General features: G+C 40.3%; 1 protein-coding gene across 1 annotated transcript; it reads left to right on the forward strand.

Moving 5' to 3' along the window:
- The first annotated feature begins 73 nt into the window (after positions 1-73).
- On the forward strand, positions 74-19637 carry PASK (PAS domain containing serine/threonine kinase). The gene is given in 17 exon segments (XM_074153429.1): positions 74-245; positions 1309-1544; positions 2548-2718; positions 4017-4157; positions 4736-4867; positions 6421-6714; positions 7067-7229; positions 8752-8926; positions 10552-11450; positions 12108-12289; positions 14211-14378; positions 15165-15290; positions 15893-16027; positions 17510-17709; positions 19204-19382; positions 19385-19503; positions 19506-19637. Coding segments are annotated over 17 exon segments (3624 nt in total).
- The last annotated feature ends 858 nt before the right edge of the window (positions 19638-20495 follow it).

Raw genomic sequence — 20495 nt, forward strand, 5'->3', positions numbered from 1 at the left:
CTAGTGCCTAACTGTAAGGCTGACTGAATTTTTTGTTTCTGTTACAGATGGTGGCGTGGCAACCAGCGTCATCATGGCAGCCAAGGCTTATAGTTCCTCTGAAGGGGGCCTTCAGCCTTTATCACTAGGCGTAGCCCTTGCTCACTTGAATGGGTCTGATAAGCTCAGTAGATCCTACCCCTGGGCCAACAGGAACAGGAAAAGTCAGCTCTCTGAACTCAGTCGGCTTAGAACATCTCTGTCTGGTGAGCACAGTATTTTGAGATTGAGTTCATGTATCAAGGTGATATCTTTCAGATCTTCCTCTCCTCCATACCTAGAGGTGGTAGCAATAAGTAGCTGCCAGAAAGTGCTTGTTCAATAAGCATCTGAGCTATAGATTACTGCAGGCTGGGAGAGTTTTAAGGGGATGTGTTGCTGGCTAGGTGCTCTGCTCTTGTGCTTGTCCCTGGGCAACCTTCATTGGCTGCTGTTGGACCACCCTTGCCACTTTGTATTATTATCTAAACAACAAAAAATTTCCAACCGGGGGGAATCTGTTATACCAGATTCTATTAGGAGGGCAAGAGCTTTGCAGTTTACAGATACAGTGCGTATCCAGATACAGGTCCCTGTTTTATTATGGTGAGCATATTCATAACTATGTGGTACATAAATGCAGAGACGTCCTTGTGATGAGTTGTTCATAATGCTCCTTCTAGTACTGCTAAACCTTCAAAGCTGCTTACTGCTTTGGGAGTGGAGTGATGGCATTTGGCTGCTAATGCCACTTCCCAGGAAAATGTTTTTTACAGGCAGAACTTCTGAAAATTTTAGTACAATCATTTGGCATTGTGTAACATAAGACATTGGTGTGAGCACAGGTATTGCAGCGTCACATCTTGTGAGGAGTTAATTCACTGGCTTCTGACTAGTGCAGTATTTAATAAGGGTTTTAACATTTACTGTCATATTTAATAATAGTTTCAATTTTAACTTCAGAGATTTCAAAACCTTTTAAACTCCGTTAACTAAGTGAAAAACAAAAGTTGGCTAGTCTGGTTGAATCTTACTGATGTTGGCAATTTTTTTCTAGCCTGCCAACTGAGTTTAATTGTTCCAGTGGCTGTGATTCAAAAAGATATATTGTTTCTGTTTTCTTTAGTTGTATTGATTTTATTTTATTGTAATTTCTTGTAATCTAGAAGCATATATTTTGGGATTACTTGACAGTTGCTTCAGTTGACGACTAATTTTTTTTATCCATTCCTCTTAATGCTCCTGTAGTAGACTGTTATAGCTACATAGCTGATCTTTATCTTCTCACAGGGGAGAAATGGAGCTCTTACTGTTCATCTTCACTGGCAGCTTGTAACATTTGTACCAGCAAAATTGGTAGCTCGTGGGCTCAGTGGGATTCTGGCTCTCTCTCCACTTCCGCAGGAAGTTCTTCTTCTTGCTCCTTTTTGCATGCCCTCACTGTGGAGGAATCCAGCCAGCACCTCCCAACTGCTGCACGCAATCCAAACAAAGCCGTCTTCACTGTGGATGTCAACACAACAGAGGTATTTGCAGCAGTAACTGCTAAACTCAGCAGGCCATAACTGCATAGGTTGTATGACATCAGACAGGCTAAAATGCCTGTTATTTTTACGTGTATCTGCAGGCATTCGGAGCATCATGAAGGCGTTTTGTACTCTGCGCAACATCAGTAGGCTTCTAAAGACTGGCAATGTGTTTATTTCCATTGCAGATTGTAGTTAGCAAAATATACGAGACAATAGCAGAAGCATGGATGCCTTCAGTCTTTTTTTTTTCAAACAGAAAAAGGGAATAAAGAAGAATGCAGCTGTGATGTGGCATGAGGGAAGAAAGGAGAAGCAGAATATGCTTCAAGCCTTCTGTCTGTTAAGTACCAACCCTGGGATGGGTTTCTGGTGGCATGAGGTCTCTTTATCTGCTGCAGTAGACATGCCTTTTGCATTGGGAAGGAGAGAATGTCTTTGTTTCTGTCCTGAGAGTAAACATTAATCTAAAATTGAGTACTGCAGACTTATTCACTGTGCCATTTGTAGCTTGAACTGACAGTTTGGGCTTACCCATCTTAAAGGCACTGAATCCTGACTTGGTCTGTAACATAGGCCACTGTATGTCAGTGTGAGACTGGTGTGATTACTGCATGCCTTCAGGTGTGGATAAAATTTTGTGGTCTGTCCAGGCTTTGTTTGCAAATACAACTTTGTAGTTTTGCCTCTGTGGATGTAGTTATTTAAACAACATAAGAGGCTGGAGCTGGCGAGCAGTTAAAAGAAAGCAGGAAACTTAAAAGGAAGGCAATGTCTCAAACCCTCCTAACCAAAAAGACACATGGGCAAGGGATGTCCCAGAATAAGAAGCTTTAGTGAACTGTTTTTGAAAATTTCAGACTTTGAAAGAACCACTCCTTTTCCACCAAGAGAAAGGGATATTATAAGATATTAAAGCAACAACCTGAGGAGGTGATAATCTATTAACAAAATTTACAGCTTTGTTTTGTTTTGTTGTTTTATTTTTTCCCCGCTTTTCTAGATCCTAGTGGCTAATGACAAAGCCTGCAAGCTGCTTGGCTGCAGTAGTCAGGAACTCATTGGTCAAAAGCTGTCCCGCTTGATATCCAAATCCAGTCAAGAAGTATTGGAAGCTGTGGGTGAGGACTACATAGAAACTGATGAATGTTCATTGGTGGTTTCAGGAACAGTGGTATGTGAAATGTTCAAGCAAATATTCCCACCATATACAGTGTTTTTATAGGCTTTTATTTGGGTATTTGGGGTTGGAGGTTTTTTGACTGTTTCAATATAATTTCCTGATATATTTAACTTCGTGGCTATTTGGCAATTATGTCATTTGTAGGACTGTTTTGTTTAAAAGTTTACAATGTGGGAATTCAAATGACAAAAGATGGTTTGGGAAGCACCCATGAGAGATTGCTTAATGTGGCAAAGCCTATTATGGAAAAGTTCCCAATTTTCTAGTCTTTTAAAATATTTTTTAAATTATCTTAAATTGCATTGTGCATATTATGAAGTTACAAGTCAGACCAAAACGTCTGTGCCAAAGCACCCTAGCTGGTGCAAAAAAGTGGAATTGATATTTTGCCTATAGTGGTGGCATTTATAAGAGAACTGTATGAGACATGTCTGAAAATTGTTTTCTTTTGCTGCTGTTGTGAGCTATCACTAGAAAATATTTGGAAAATGAGCTCCTATTCTTCCTGGTGTGTTATTTTTGTACTGAAATTGTCAGCATCTCAGAGCTTGATCTTCCTAAATCTTCAATTGGATGGAGGGGGAGGGGGTGGAAATATCTAAGTTTGATTCAGTGAAATCCGGGATTAAAATTAAATATCTGATAAAGGCACTAATTCTAAGCTACAGCCATTCCAAGTACATTATAGGAGTTACTGTGTAATTCATAAACCCATTCTGTCAAGATCATGTAAAAATTCTAAAAGGCTTGATATGAACACTGCAGATTATAAGATATGCATTTTCTGGTTTGAGAAGAATCTCATCTAATAAGAAATTAAACTGCTGGTTTTGCAGCTTAAAGTAAGAACTGTGTTCTAATGTGGAGTATTCATTAGCACCATGGAACATCTCTGAAAGGCATTTCTCATTGAAGGCACAGTATTAGACTGGCACATTTTATTCATTAGCACCATGGAACACCTCTGAAAGGCACTTCTCATTGAAGGCACAGTATTAGACTGGCACATTGATTATGCTGAAGGAAATACCTTTAGCCTTCCTGAGGTGGGGAAAGAAGATATAAAAGCAATAATGACTTTTTGTGTATGATCAGTGAATTATTTGCAAACCTTTTCATGTCTATATTAAAACTGTATTTCTTCCAATAAAAAACTAGTAAGTAGTGAAGAAACAATGTTTTTCTAATAATGATAGGGAGATATCTTGGCTCAATATCTTATTCTTGTTTGAAATTCTTGCTAAGTAACCACAGTCTTACTAAATTACATCTCTGAATCATACGGAAAGGTGGATGTGATAGGCCGTCTCAAAGAGAAGATCCCTGTCTCGATCTGGCTGAGGCGAATAAGAAGCAAAGACAACCAGTGTTGTGTGGTTGTGCTGGAACCAGTAGAAAGACTTTCAGCTTTTGTTTCCTTCAGGGATGATGTGAGTGTTTTCCTAATGATGAAATGAGACCACAGTTTGTGAGAGTGTTTGTGCAAATGAAACGTGTCTAAAAGCCAGTAGACACGTTACTATTTTGTGAACGTGAAGTGTGTACATAGCACTGTGTGAAACTGGGATTGCATATGCAGGACCAGCAGGACCTGTGTGTCTTTCTCCCATGCAGCTCACCTTGACATATTCGACAAGTCCCATTCAAATACACTGTCACCCAGGGGCATCTCAGACTTGAACAGTGATGGTTTGTCAGGGGGTTGGTCATTCATGTCAGGGATGCCCTTATGAAGGGATCGGCTTGTTGAGGAGAAGTTCTGTGAGGAGCGTTGGACTCCCCTGCTTCTCCCCCATGGCAAGGGGCAGGCTCTCTGCACGATAATGTCAGAGAAGTATTTGCATTATGCTGTGTCTGCTTTTACTGAGGTCGTTCTATCCACAAAGAGACTGCAGAATGAAACTTCCTGCTATTTGTTTAGATATTTGCAGAAACTGTTGTTAAAGGATTGAGTGGACTGTGGCTAAAATCCTAAAATTAAAATAGTCTTGTAAATTTTCTTCCCAAGGGAGAGATTACATCATGTGACCTTCTTTTTGCCCATCTCCATGGCTACCCAACATTGGAAGAAATAGTTGGGCTCCACATAAAGGACCTGATTCCTTCTGTGCGGATCCCTCCTCTAGGCAAAATCCCAAAGGTATATATTCTCCATACCCTTGCCATTTCGAACATCAGTGCACACTGGTTTACCTCCTTATGTAACAAAAGAAAACCTTTTCAGAGAGAAGCATATGTCCCCTCAAAAAGGGTATGCTGATATCAAAGGTTTGAAAAAGGGTATCCCACCAAGTTGGGTGGGAGTGTCAACCTGCTGGAGGGTAGAAAGGCTTCACAGAGGGATCTGGACAGACTGGATGGATGGGCTGAGGCAAATGGGATGAGGTTCAACAAGGCCAAGTGCCGGTCCTGCACTTGGGTCACAACAGCCCCATGCAGCGCTACAGGCTTGCGGCAGAGTGGCTGGAGAGCTGCCTGGCAGAAAAGGTGTTGGTTGACTGTCGGCTGAACATGAGCCAGCAGTGTGCCCAGGTGGCCAAGAAGGCCAACAACATCCTGGCCTGTGTCAGGAACAGCGTGGTGAGTAGGACTCGGGAGTGATCGTCCCCCTGTACTCAGCACTGGTGAGGCCCCACCTCGGGTGCTGTGTCCAGTTTTGGGCCCCTCACCACAAAAAAGACATGGAGGTGCTGGAGCGGGTCCAGAGAAGGGCAACGGAGCTGGTGAGGGGTCTGGAGAGTAAGTCTTGTGAGGAGCAGCTGAGGGAGCTGGGGGTGTTCAGCCTGGAGAAAAGGAGGCTGAGGGGAGACCTTCTTGCTCTCTACAACTCCCTGCAAGGAGGGTGTAGCCAGGGGGGGTCGGTCTCTTCTTCCAAGGAACAGGCGATGGGACAAGAGGAAACAGCCTCAAGTTGTGCCAGGCGAGGTTCAGATTGGATATTAGGAAAAATTTTTACGCTGAAAGGTTTATCAAGTGTTGGAAGAGGCTACCCAGGGCAGGTGTTGGAGTCACCATCCCTGGAGGTATTTAAAAGCCAGGCAGACATGGTGCTGAGGGACATGAGTTAGTGATGATTTGGGCAGTGTTGGGTTGATGGTCAGACTCGATGATCTGCGACGTCCCTTCCAACCCAGACAATTCTGATTCTATGCTGCTTATTTATGGAGCTGCTGCCTGAGTATTTCCTAAATAGGAACAAGACCAAGCCCTGACCTCTCACTGTGGAATCTGTCCTGGTGAAAGAAACTTTTCTCCAATCCTGGCTTTTTAAGAAACCATGCTGTCTCTGTCAGTTCCCTAAAAATCCTTTGAATTCTTTAGCTGGTTTCTGTCATTTCTATCTGAGGAGTCTAAAGAATACCCAGAACTTGTAAACGGGCCGCTAGATAGTTGAAAGAGGCTTTATTAATGCCTCATTTGCTGAAAAGCTGCAGCATGGACTTTTCTGGTCTTCATCATCAGGATATTCATACAGGAGTTCAATACTGGATTCCAAATCCTTAGAAAACCACAATTTGTTCATTTTGATATTCACAGGATTGGTTCATTTCTCCTTTCCTGCACCACCTTCCCCAGAATGTTCCTGTGTAATTTGATATGAATACTGAAATAAAATCAAAACATCTGGTTAGTTAAGAGATTTGCTGTTTGTTTTGATTTGGTTTTTGTTTGTTTTTTTTTTCCTTAATTTAGAATCTCAGGATCCAGCAAACTGTAGGCCAATCCAGGGAGGGTAACTGTTTTCCTCTCAGTTTAAAGCTGCAAGTAGGCCTTCTGGAGGAGGACCAAGCGGCAGTGCAGAAAGATGGTGTTCCGCAGACAGAAAAAGAAGGCTCTTTCACAGGCTATCGTTATTCTGCTACAGTTGTGGTTTTCTCCACCATCAGTGGTCTTATTACTGTCCATTCAGATGGAACCATTTGTGGCATCAAGGATAGTTTTGCTTTAATGCTTTTTGGCTATGAGAAGAAAGAACTGTTGGGAAAGGTAAGACAGGAGTTTTAATCCCTCCCAAAGACTGCTATGTCTGGCAGCATATCCGTTGGAATTGTAAAGGTGTCTTTTACACTCATTTCTGTCTGTCACAAAAGCTCTGTGTTCTATGTGTTCAGTGAGTGAATTGTAGGATGACAGGCAAATTCCCTTGCTGTAATTGCTAAGTCTTGCAAGTATGGATGTCATGCTAGTATGGATTTCAAGTATATGTTCTCCGTCAGTCATGTAGGTCGTTTTTGCCTGGTTATTAATCAGAATCAGGTCCACAAACATGGATTGTTAGCATTTGACCCCAACCGGTGAGAGTCAGCTTAGTTTTATAAGGTTTTGTTCTGTGTTTTAGAACATTACGTTTCTGATCCCTGGTTTCTATAACAACATGGAGAGAAGCAGTGACTGTTCTTTGCCATTACCTCCTCTTGACGACTCCACAGGGACAGAGAGTGAGTGCATCTTTGAAGACGTTGCTGCCTGCCGTACAACTGTCTCTGGCTGCTGTAACAAAGGTAAAATGAATAGAAACAAGAGATTTGCCAATGAACATGGGAACTTGCTTTGTAAAAGCAATGTGCCTCCATGCAGTTTTTAAATTGGATTTCCACTATAACCTAAGGCGAACAGAATTGTTTACCTAAGGTTGTGCTTTCTCTTTGTGGCTAAGAAGATGAAATTGAATATCCAAGTTGGAAATTACATTGTTAATAGAGCATGCTTTCTCCTTAATGAGCACTTCCCTTTCCCTCCTTCCCCTGTTAGAATCTCTCAGTATTTTGAGACGTGTAAAATAGAGCTTTTGTGACAGTATTGCAGCAGAGCTGTAGATACTTATGACAATATTTTAAGAGAAAGTTCTAATATTCTTCTGAATTGGCTTATGTTTCTGGCTAATATTCACTGATATGTTGCTGTGGTGTTTCAGTTAGGAGGCATCACATATTCCTCTGATGCAGTTCGCTGCGTTTACAAATAATTTATCAAAATTGTATTTCTCTGAACACAAGAGGAATAAAGAGAAGTAAGGAAGCCTTATATCTCCGAATCTGTCTTCCCAGCTAGCTCTGCCCAAAACAGAGAACAGGAGCACGTGCACGCTTTCATCCAGAAGAGATCTTCTATGCTGGTTTTGTCTCCTTAGTTTGTTTGGTTTTTTTTTCTTCCTATTTTCTTTCTCTCTTTTCTTTGCTTAGAAGTGCACATCTGCATTGAAACCAATGCACATTACTGTAACAAAGAAGAGTTAGTAGACAGGGTGCCATTTCTTAGGTAATTCTTTGATGAAATGATGCCTCTAATCTAGGAGTAATTCAGTTGTTCAGTGAAGAAGCATTTTTGGCACTCAGTCTTTACTATATGGAAGGATTGTTCTAGATTCAAATCTAGATTTGTTCACTCATTGGCAATACTTGGTTTCCTTCATCTTACAAACTCTTGTTTTTCTCTTTTGATCTGTTGTCACTGGGGAAGAAAAGAAGTTCTTGTCTGTCTTTCTTGTATTCTTGTTCTTTCTTGTGTTCTTGTATTCTTTCTCTTAAACATGTTTAGACTCTATGCTTTTTGTCTTGCTATTTCAGAGAGTTATATAAATGCAGTCTAAACTTTTTCATTTTAAGTGTTTGGAATGGGGAATGTATTTGTGGTTTGTTTTTTTGTTTTTTTTTTTTTTTCTGCTGCTTTTTGTATGATTGTTTTATTTCCAGACTTTGTATGCATTGGCCCTTTTTTAGGTGTCTGAACTCTTCAATCCAACTAGCTAAACCAGGAGGCTAATACTTGTCCAAGAGCTTTGATAAGAAGGCAAACTTCAGCAGCCCTGAAACATTTAGATTCCTGCATTTGATGACTTCTCAGGCCAAAGTAGAGTGGAGTGCTCATATTTGGATCACTTTGCCTTAATCAAGTGTTTTATACTCATTTCCTTCAGGATGAGACAAACCAAGGCAGTTCCAAGATTTGTTTTAGTCACTGTAGTCTCTGAAGCCTAAACCTAAAAGGCTAAGTTGGTATGGTTTTGTTTCTTGTTTGGTACAGACAGCAGCTTCTTGACTGCATCTTCAGCAAGCCTTCTGTCACGAGATGAAGAGCAGAAATTGGAAAGAAGGCTCAAAGGTGACAAATTAATACATGATGAGACAAAACAAAAGAATGGGACCGGTTTATGCTCTACTCCCTCACTTCCTCAAGTGACATACACGCTGTCTAATAGGTAGGCATTTCATGGATTGCATATTCACTTTGAAAAATTAAGAGCCATGGTGGCAATCACCAGCAAAAACTGTTTCTTCACCTTCTCTGATGTCCGTGGGAAGGTATAACGAGCCTTCTGCACTTTGCTCTTTTTAGTATCTGAGTGCTATTTGCAAGACAGGTTAAGGTTTGCCTACCTTAGATTTAGATCTGTACGACCTACAATTGTAAAATTACAGGAGTTCCATCTCTAAAGGTGACCAAATCCTTCACCTGTGCTAGGGAAGGTAATTAGGCTCTATCTTTGCTAGATCAGAAAAAGTGGATGTTTATTTCCTTCCATGGTATCCACCAGCTGCTGTTGCACTGAAGCCAGGTTACCTGGAATGAATTCTAAATGTTATTCCTTCCGGTGCTCAGTGTAACTGTCAGGTCATCCATTAAAACAGGGTACTGTTTTACTGACTTACTTACTCTAGTAAGAGTCCAGCCATTTTTATTGTACCTTTTCTGGTCTTTTTCCTGTTGTTGGAAATTCTGCACAGGTACCTATAAGATGCATGTGGTTTATCTTAAATCAAATTTTAAGCCTTCCTAGAATTAACAATTCTAACCATTGGAAAATATTTACTGCCCTTTTTAATACATAGACTGTTACAGCACAGTTCCTGCTGCTTTTTAAAGAGACCAATAGTCTCATTGTTTCCTTGTGCTTTCCTGGGTTTATATCTCTCATATCATACTTGGATTGTAAGTGGTCTGCTGCATGGATTGTTTTCCTACTCTGCGTTTTCACTAATAGAAATGTTTATAAAATACCTTGTGCTATGAGCTTCAGTGAACCGTGGTTAAACTGATGGATGGGAACATCCATCTTCTGTTGGACAGACAAGGGATCTTCTGTTCTCAGGACTGGAAGTGTCCTGCTGTGTGTATTGGCTTTTTGTTGTGGTAAACATTCTATGGTATATTAGAAATTAAGCTAGAGGAGGAAGTAATCCACAGGAAAAGAGTGTACCTGCTCTTCTTTGGTCAAGATGGGATTCGTTAGGATTTTGTATGCCTGTGCCAACGGCTTTCTGGCTTTTTTCTTTTAAACTTAAAAATAAACCACTTGGTGCAGGTTTTAAATAGTGACCATGGTAACGGAAGAGTGGGTAGTATACAGTATGATGGTTTTCTCATTTTTTTGTCATCATGATATCACTAATAACTTTGAATCCTTGCAATGAAGACAGCATTGCTACCATGGGCTGTCACCCACTTACCCTGAAACCTGGCTTGACAGAATCGGAGCAGTGGAAGAGTGTAGAACAGTGAAAACTGAGGGATCAAATAATTCTCAAAAGATGTTCTTTGCAAGGCTCTCTCCCACGTCATCTGATTCAGAACAGTTGGATTTAGGTCAGAACATGAAGATTCCCGTAAGAAGCAGTGATAGTGCAGTATCTAGTGCATCTGGGACTCGAAATGCCAGTGAGACTAGTATCTTGCCCAACCGATTGCAAGTTCATCATCAAGACGTCAAGGAAGTAAATTGTCAGCAGATCTGTAGGTTACCCTATGAAATGCTGAAGCATCAGCAGTCTGCTGATGCCTGAGGACAAGCTTCTTCAGTAAATGTTGCCTTGTCACCTGTTCTAGGCTAGAAGACAATCTACATACCACATCCTATAGCCCAATTAAGCTGCCTCCTGATGTTACTTGTAACTCACCTGGAACACCAACAATAGATGAGCCCTGGTCTGGGACAACACCGGACTGCAGACAAGACTTTCAAAGCCACATGGTTACAGGGCAGTTGTCAAAACCAAACTTGATGTGTGATGCAAAATATTCCAGCCTTGAGCACGTTGTCATTGAGAACTGCCTGCTAAATGATGCTTCGTCCTTCTGTGCAAATGGAAGAAATAGTATCCATGATGTTTGCTCAGGAAATAAAATGGGTTGCAGTGCTCCTGCACCTGGAGCTGCCACAAACTCTGAAGAGGTTAAAGAATCTGACACTGAGCTGAACTGTATTTGCTCTGGTCTTGGGGTGTTGGGTCTGAATATTGGTGTCAAGGGGAGCTCAGACAATTGTTTAGATATTACTGCAGCTCTTGTAGGAACATCCTCCTCTAATGCAGTGGACTTAGCTGTAGGCAATATGCTAACTCAGAAAAACAGTGACTTTTCAACTGGACAAGAAAAGAAGCTGTCGAATGGTGTTGCCATAGAACATGATTCTGGGTGGATGGCCTCCCAAAGGCATTTAGAAAACTCTGGAGAATCTTCCAAAGCATTTATTGAGAAGTCTGAAACTCTTGCAGAGACTGAGGGGGACAACTTCAACAGAAACCCACTGAAAAGCAAAGGTAGTCCTGAAGAAGACTGTCAGTTGCATGGGCAGCAAAACATGGAGATAAAATTAACATCGACCCCAGTGAAACAAGAAGCAGTGAAGTGTGAAGGAAGACTGAATCCAGCAGCTCCTTTGACCTTGGAGATTCTGGAAGGCAGCTACACTGAGAACTGCTGTCACAGAGATGGCTCACGATTAAGTAAGTTAAACCTATTTCTCCTCTTCCCAAAACTCTTACTGGGATGTTCTTTTTCACCCACAGTTTTGCAGAAGGCAGATAATTCTAGTTAGAAGCTCACAGTGGAGAGAAAGGAAGAAGCTCTAGCATCTAGAAGGAAAAATGGCATTTAAGTCTACTCGGAGGGTATTGGAAAGGCAAGTGGTATAAAATACAGTTACTAAGAAATTAATCCAGACTGAATAGTCAGAAATCTTCTTAAAACACAATTAAAAGATTTGAACCTGATAACTTCTGAACAGAAAATATAAGCTCCCTTGTACAACTTGTATTTAAGTTCTGTAATAGAATGTGTTTCATTCACTCCTTCAGCTGGATTCTGTCGCTTCTATAAAATACCCATTTTTTTGTAATTTAGAATAACAATGTGAAATTAATAATCACAATTTGACACTGACAAAAGTTTCTTCCAGGGAGTGGGAAGTATGGAGGTAGCCGCCAAGTATCTCTAGAATAGCTGTGCTTTTGTCAGCCCCTCTGATGATTCCTTACTGAGTAGGTGTTCCCCAAATGAATAATGGATTAAGAGCTCAGAATTTTGTCCTAAAATGTGCCTGTGGTGTTGTTCAATACTAAAGTTTCATTCTACCATTTTAACTTCCTCACCTGTTTCTACAGGTATACTCTTTGAAGTGAAACGTGTAGAACTGCAGGACCCTGCCGCACTTTTCTGTGTCTGGGTGGTGAAAGACCTTCTACAGAGCCATAAGGAAGCTGTAGCAAAGACTCAGCTTTTGCTCTCCAGTCTAGCAAGCTCTGCCCAGTCTATTGCAGATATTTCTACACATAGTCTTGGAGAAGTAAGAAATTCTACCATTGTATAATAGTGAGCATTTCTGTCCTTGCTTGATTGCTAAACTGAAGCTAAAGTTGAAAAGTTTTTGAGATTAAAATGACATCAGGAGATAGTGGGCAGATACTGCTGTTTCTTTGTTTCCCTATTTTTATGTCAAAAGAAATGTTTCTTTGTTGTAAAAAGGACAAATTGCTATTTTGTAACATTTCTGGTAGTGTGTGTTTGGCTTAGTTCCAGCCTGAACAATGAGAGCACCTAATTTGAAATTTGTTCTTAGGCCACCTTAAGTACATCTACAATACAGGTTTGCACCAGTGTGGTGAGATTAATTTTTAAATCAATGTAATCACACTGGCACCAGTGACACAATACTATTAAAAAAAGAAATACACTCTGAAAACTTTCATTGACTGACTTGTGTCAACAGAAGAAAACTGCAGGTTTTAGCTGCCTCCTGAGAGGCTGCATTCAGGATGGCATACACAAAGCTACCACCACGTAGGAGAACAGTAGGTACATGTCAGTGCCATAAAACCTGAACATGGAACTGCTCAGGCCTGTTTTTTGGTTAGTAGTGGGATGTAAAACTGAGTACTTTCACCAAGGCTCTAGAGGAAAATAGTTATATTAGATCAATTGAAATAGGTAATGGTGGTCTTCTAGATCCCTTGAATAAACGTATGCATTCCCTAGATCTTTATGTAGCTGGATTTTATGATGACCTTAACAGAAAAGTACATACATATTTAGATATCACATGTGTAATGTACAGTGGTGACAGTTCACAACTCCAGGAGGCTCTGAGGAGCTGCTATTTATTGAAATGTACAGAAGATTAAACATGTAGTTTCCCTCCCCTGCCTTTAATTGGTGAGTTGGGAGATAAAGTAGTTATTTGACTGAAAAGTTTGGGTATGGGCAAAACTTGCTATTTGGAATATTTTTTATGAGACCTTTGAGAGCTGAGTAATAAGGTGACTCTTGCTTTCCTTTTAGAAAATCATCTTCAGTGTACATGCACATGTACATTGAAATATAATCAGTTCTGACCATTTCATGTATAACTCCAAATTTCACTATTCAAAACAAATGCCCCCATGAGATTTCTTGTGTTTCCTCTCATATGGAATACCGTGTATGCCATAAAGTTGTTCTATTGTTCTATTATCGTGCATTTTAGATGCCGTCTTTGGTGGAGAAACCTAATAATTGCTGAGGAAAAACAACCCCGAGCCCTGTCCTTCTGTTGTGTTTAATTTCTTGTGTAGTGTTGCAGGCCTTGGTAGGAAGGCATGCAATGTTTCTTTACTAGGGATTTCACTGGGGTGTTAAAATTTAGGAGGGTATGCCTTGAACTTTTTTGCTCTTCATGTCTGCTAAGAGACAGATCTACAGAACTAAAATGCTGTCTTACCAGAAAGTTTGGTAATTTAATATCTTTTATATACTAACTTTTTAAGTTACTGAGGCAAATGGAAATAGCCAAATTTATAGACAGTGCTTAAAGCAGCACATTTTTAGTTCTGTCCATCTAGAATACACTTACCTGGAAAAATTACAACATTGAAAGTGCCCCACTTTTTATTCATCAAATAAATTTATCATTTGGTGACAGACCACAATGAATTAATTTTCCTACTTGCACAGGGAATTTTGTGTGAGCATCTATGGTGCATAAGCTTCTGTTTTCTTTACCTTTCTCTGAATTAAGCAGTATTTGTAGCTGTTGACTTAATTTGTCTGCTATGGTTACATTAACATACAGTTCTTGCTATCAAAACCAGAAACTCCTATTAGCTACTTTTGCAGATGTGTACTTTCTTTTTAGTATTTACTTCATTTTATAAACATGATTCTGTGGCTTGCTCATTTTTTTCTTGCTGTTTTTTGTTTTGTTTTGTTTTGGTTTTTTTATCTGTACTTAGGCCATCAGATCAACTTCACTTTTTGAGAGTTCCCGAAGAGCTGAAGAGCTTGAAGGATTAAGGGCATGTGAGGGAGAATATGCAAAAAATTACAACACTCTCAGTCTTATTGGCAAAGGATCTTTTGGCTTTGTCTGGACTGCTATGGGCAAGAGAGATCACCAGGAGGTTAAATATTTCTTTTAGATCTCATTGCAATAAATAATTATTTAGGATGAAAACTGAAAGGTTAGGGTGTTCATATGCTGTCAACATTACACTATTAAAAGCTGCTATTTGGTAGTTTGAGGTTTTCCTTTGTTTAAACAGAAATCTGAAATCACTAACCTCATGGAAACAGGATAGCAAAGTGCTTGCATTGATGTAGTATTTGAGCGTTAACAAGGACAACAGGCACAGAATGAGAGTGACCATGTAGCTAATTTAACCCATTGAAAGAAGTATACATCAAGCTTAACAGAATTACAGGTTTTAGTCTTGCTTTACTAAAGAGAATGACAAACTTCAAAGTCTTTATCATGCTATGACTCAAGAATGCAGAGTAGACATGTTGAGGTTATGGGACCCTCCTCTTTTTTTTGGGTGTTGAGAGGCAAGCTCTGGTATTTCTCTGTGTGGATATTAAGTGCTCATTTCCCTCCACTGTACCTCTATGCCAGAAGTCACCACTGCTGTAACTGGGTCGATAAGAGAGCTGCCCTGTCAATGCCTTTGGAATCTGGAGCATTAATAAAAAGAAAATAAAGATCTTCCATTTCTGTGCATCGTTTGGCTTCTAGAACTAAATTAGTTTAAATATGTTTAAAGATACTATAAGCAATGCACATTCGCTTACTTCTGTCCTTCTAGTAATACTATTTACTAGTAATACTATTTACTTTTCCTGGAAATTAATTTACCAAACACTTAAAGCCATACTTTTGCAGGTGATGCTGAATGCTGTTGTCTGTGTAGGTTGTTGTAAAGTTCATCTGGAAGGAGAGGGTGCTTGAGGACTGCTGGGTAGATGATCCTGATCTAGGGAGAGTTACTCAAGAAATCGCAATCCTGTTGAAGCTGCAGCATCCCAGTATCATTAAGGTACAGTGAACTCAGAGTGAATGCAGTTTGAACTGCATCAGATGGTTCCTTAGAATACTTGGTGTCTCGTGTTCCTCTTCAGGAGTGACGAAGTGTCCTGTATTAAATCTACCTTATCAGGAAAGAAAGGTACCTACCTATCCTGCTTTGTTTTGGAGGGTATGTTACAGCAGACTATTGCTTGCTTTGACACTTTTACCCCAAACAATTGATGTAAACATAGATCTGAAGGTGTGACTTTAACAGAAAAAAAAGCTATATGTTATTTCAAGATGATAGGATGCGTATCTTGGAAGTGTGATGTCACATCTGAAATGTACTACTTCAGTAAATAATCTGGGTACATACCTTGCTTCCTCTTCTTTGTTTTGGGGTTGTTGTGTTGTTTGGGGTGTTTTTCTCAGAAAGAGAGCTCATTTTGGTTTTAATTCTGCTCTCAGTTTTAATTATGCCATCTTTTCAAGAAACATTTATGCTCAGTGAAATGAGACTTCAAAGATTTTAATACACATTGATTAAATGCCCAAGAGGAGAGCAGTGGTCTGAAAAAAAAAAGGCAGTTTGAGGATGAAGCACATGATTAAAATGTCTGTTATTTATAGGTGCTGGATGTATTTGAAAATGCACATTTCTTCCAGCTGGTAATGGAGAAGCATGGATCTGGTCTGGATCTTTTTACATTCATTGATAATCAGCCCAACTTGGATGAGCCATTAGCGAGCTATATATTCAGACAGGTGAGAGCTGGGAATGTACAGTTGCTAGATGCAGGTAAGATTTGGTTAATATAAGAATCAGAATCTTTCTTAAAAGAATTACTGGCTAATCAGCTGGCATGCTGAATTGGAGTCATGGTTGATACCTGCAGAAATTTTCCTCATTATTCTGTAGGGATGATTTATGGCTAACTGAAGTTCTACCTGCTGGAATCTTTTTAAGATTTACTTCAAAACCTGTACCAAAGAAACCTTTCAAGGACCTAACTTCATGTGAGGATTTCCTATAGAGCCACCCCCTCCTGGTTGTGATTGTAGCAGCAGGATGCCCATTCATGTAGCAGACATATTTTCTCTGTGGAAGGAGGAAAGCACATGGACGATGCCCCAAGCCTCACTAAAAGCTACACTTTCACTTAGAGCGATGCTTGTTTTAGAATGGTTACAGGGGTAAAGGGCTCTCCTCTTTTTAAGAAATTTGAAATCAAGAAATTACCTTGAAGTTTAACATGGCATAATGAAAAATAACTCAAGGTAGTTTACTGTGAATCAGAAATTTGCCTGAGAGCTGAACTGTCCTTTGTTCATCGAGTTAACCACAACAGCATTCCCCAGGTAATTCGCCCTCACATATTTTGGAGTAAATTCCTTGCACTAAGGTATGCAAGAATTACTTTGCACGTGGTAACTCACGCTGTGTCCACACTCCCCTCACCTGGTTGTGCTGATGAAGATGGTAGCCAAAGCAATGCACCTTCTCTGTATCTGCTGTGCAGTGTGCATTCACAAATTGCAGTCAACAGTCCCTTTAGATTTCTGGTGGATAAACCCTTTTTCTAAACCAACCTTGTTTGTTGGGGTGCTTTGTTACTTCAGACCTGCACAGTATTTCTCTGCACAGGGAGCTTTGTATTATAAATAGAAACTTTTCTCCCTCAGCCATCTGCTTTTCTTGCTCAAATGTATTGTGGTAGGGATCACAGTTATCTCCAAGGTGATATAATTCTGATGCTATTCTTAATTAAGGCACTGTAGCATGAATCGTGCAGAAAGAAGAATGGAATTTAGGAGTGACTATATTATTTATACCAAACTTCAATCTGAAATGCAGCATCAGAGGTACACAATAATATCCTTCTGAAGAAATCAAAGGACCCTTCAAATGAAGCTGAGATAAAAATAGAGTAACGTGCAGGATTGTAACAGGAAGCTCTGATGCTTCTAACAAAAAAAACCCAAGCACATCATGACTATAGCATGCCGTCTTCCTGCACATGTGTGAGAGAAAAGCAAGCAAAGGCTTTAAGTCTCTCTCCCAAGACCATTGTAATACCCACTGCAGCTATGCTGACAGGCATGCCTGAGGTAGTTTCCAGTTACCAAAATAAGGATCTATGTCTTGTTTATATAGTGCCAAAATGCAGCTATTGGAACTCTGAGATGCCACACAGACTATCCAGAAGGACACCTCTGTGTAGTAACACCAGTTGTTTCCTCTTTCAGCTTGTATCAGCTGTTGGGTATCTCCACTGTAGAAACATCCTTCACAGAGATATCAAGGACGAAAACATTGTCATTGCTGAAGATTTCACAATTAAATTAGTGGACTTTGGTTCAGCTGCCTACCTGGAACCCGGCAAATTGTTTTATACTTTCTGTGGGACAATTGAATACTGCTCACCAGAAGTGCTGTCTGGAAAACCGTATGTCACCTTCTGAAAAGTAATTTTGTGTTCGTCACACCGAAACAATGTGCATCTAGGGCTGGGATAGAGACGCCAAGCTGCTTTGCCATTGGTGCTCTGCTATAGTATCTAACCACAGAAAACTGCAGTGAGATTTAGGGCACTGCAGTGACAGAAATTACTTGTAAAGGTTTGAATGCATGTAAAGTAGGACACTGGTGACAGAAATTATTTGTAAAGGCTTGAATACATACAAAGTTGTTTCTGACTAAGTCTGTTGGCAGGCTTTGTTATTCTGGTCAGATGTTTTGCAAAGCCTTGTGCTAATGTTTGTCCTACTGCAGAGCTGAGTTCAAGAACAAGCCTATGATTGAAGATCAAGCCTGAAGAGCCTGGACAAGTCGTGCTGCAACTTGAATGTGTCCTTTTTCCTTAATCTTTCATGATATGTACATCAGCTTGCTAACCTTCTCTTCATACCTGTGTATGAACACACTGATGTGTCTCTACTAAAAGCTGCTCTTTTAGAGAGGTGGTATAAGCAAGTGTTGCTGTATAGTGTCTGTCCCTTACCGTGTCTGGGTTTTGTACTTCCCTCACTCTCATTTTGTCTGTTCCCTTCTTTCCTGCTTGCTTTCCTGTATGATTTTTTTGCAGTTTGATCAATGTTCATCTCCCCATTGATTTTTCTGTTCCTCTGGACTCAAGGTTTCTTCCCTGGCAGCTTGCTTTGCTGTTATCTTGGATGTGCTGCCCAAATCTTCACTGTCTTTTCCCTGTTCTCTCCTTCTCTGAGTGCTCTCTCCCTGGAGGCTGGCAGCCTCATACCCACTGCTGGAGAGAAGCCTTACCATCACAGGGTGGTAAACATTAGTTGCACATACAAGTATGTTATCTTGCTCTCATTTCATAGCTGTTTGCATGGATCCTTCAGGCAGCTCCTCTTAAGAGGGGAGGGTGGGGTGGGGGGAAGCTATGCAAGGAGGAGAGGAAATCCCTGCTGGGAACTAGGTGGAAGCTGAAGCAGCGCTGCCCTGGGAATTCAGCCTGTCACTGTGTGAACAAACTGACCCTTTTTCTTAGATGGAATCTATATAGTTAATATTTATTTCCAAATAATTTTTGTTTTTAAAAGGATGGGAGGGGGGAAAATGGAATTCCATGGAAGTGTCTAATCTTCCATTTAAATATTTACTTGATAGTTTTGGATTATGTTAGAGAAGGAGGAGGCTTAAGTTATTGTCACCAGCTTACACATGTGGAAATCTAGGTGCATGTTACAAATACTCATCAACTGAAATTGGTTGGCAATTTTTTGGTTGTTTTTATTTCACGGAGAAGGATAATACAGACTTCTCAAAAACATGTGAGAACCTTATTAGAACTCTCACAAATTTTCTATGTTAAAAATTGGAAATAAGGGCTGTCAGCTGCCTTTTTTTTCTTTTTAGCTTCTATAACACACAATTACGTATTTACAGTCCGACTTTAGGCAAATTTATCTCTGCATAGGTACCAGGGCCCTGAACTGGAGATGTGGTCACTCGGTGTCGCCCTTTATACCTTAGTGTTTGGAGAGAATCCCTTCTGTGAGCTGGAGGAGGCCATGGCAGCTGTCCTGAATCCTCCTCGGCCTGTGTCAAAAGGTGAATTTTTCTCATTTGCTTTTGTAAAGGAGCAGATTTCTTGGAAAAAATGAGTGGTATTTATTCCCTGGAAATAAAGAGTAAGACTGAAAAAATGCTTCCAAATGTGCTCTGCAATGATTTTTAAAGCTGCTCACTGAAGCAGAGCTATCTGAGGTATTCTTTTGGGGTAAGTTAAGTTCTGCAGTTCTTCATGCCTATCATGAATACAGCTATCTGCCCTATGTTTTATTAGTTTCAAATTCCAGGTCTCCCATTTATTATGATGACTCAACCTATCTGCTTTTCAAGCTTCAGTGAGGTTTACATCTGAGAAATCCAGAACAAATAATGGGAAGGTTCACTCTAGTAGATAACTTTAAGGTCAATAATGACACATGTGTAACATGCAAGTTTTATCTCACTTGAACTGTTGCCAATCAATGCTGTGTCACTTTCAGGGTGGATGATAGTATGTTAATTTATAATTTCTGGATTAATTGTATAGCTTGACCTCACAGGAAAAGTACCTTGGCCTTGTTTTCTGTTGGAGGTATAGAAAACTAATTGCATGTCAGGCTAAAGAAATCATCAAGTTCTCTGGAGTCCTTAGGAGCACTATGGTTAAAAGACTTCAGGGTGCTGCAATTGACTGGTAAGTTCTGGAAGCTTTCCCTGAACCCTGAGTGCACCTTTAACCATAGATCAAACATGGAGTGACTGCAGGACAAGACTGGGCTTGGAAACAGTGAGTCAGGGTTGCCTCTGTGGCATTTGCTTCTACTTCTGTCCTCTTCGTGTCATAACTCTGCTCTCCGTTCTCTGTTTTCACAACCTGGAAATGTCAGATCATTCCCAGAGTTGAGCACGTATGACTAAGAGTGTGGTGTAACAGCACTGCACAAGGGATTAACGGGGATGTATTGTAATTAAAATCTGCATTCTTTGAATATAAACCATATCTTGCATTCCCAGCATGTCTAAAATACAGCCTGAGTCATTCCTCTTACTCCTCTCTCTCCCCAGGTCTCATGGATCTCATCGCTGGGCTTTTGCATCCTGTTCCAGAGCAACGCACGACTCTAGCCATGTTAACAGAGGATCGTTGGCTGAAGCAGCCTGTGAACCTGGGTGATTATATCTGGGAAGAGGTATACATCTCTGCTGAGACAGGTGAGA

This window comes from Numenius arquata, chromosome 9 (assembly GCF_964106895.1).
Source record: "Numenius arquata chromosome 9, bNumArq3.hap1.1, whole genome shotgun sequence".
Lineage (NCBI taxonomy): Eukaryota > Metazoa > Chordata > Aves > Charadriiformes > Scolopacidae > Numenius > Numenius arquata.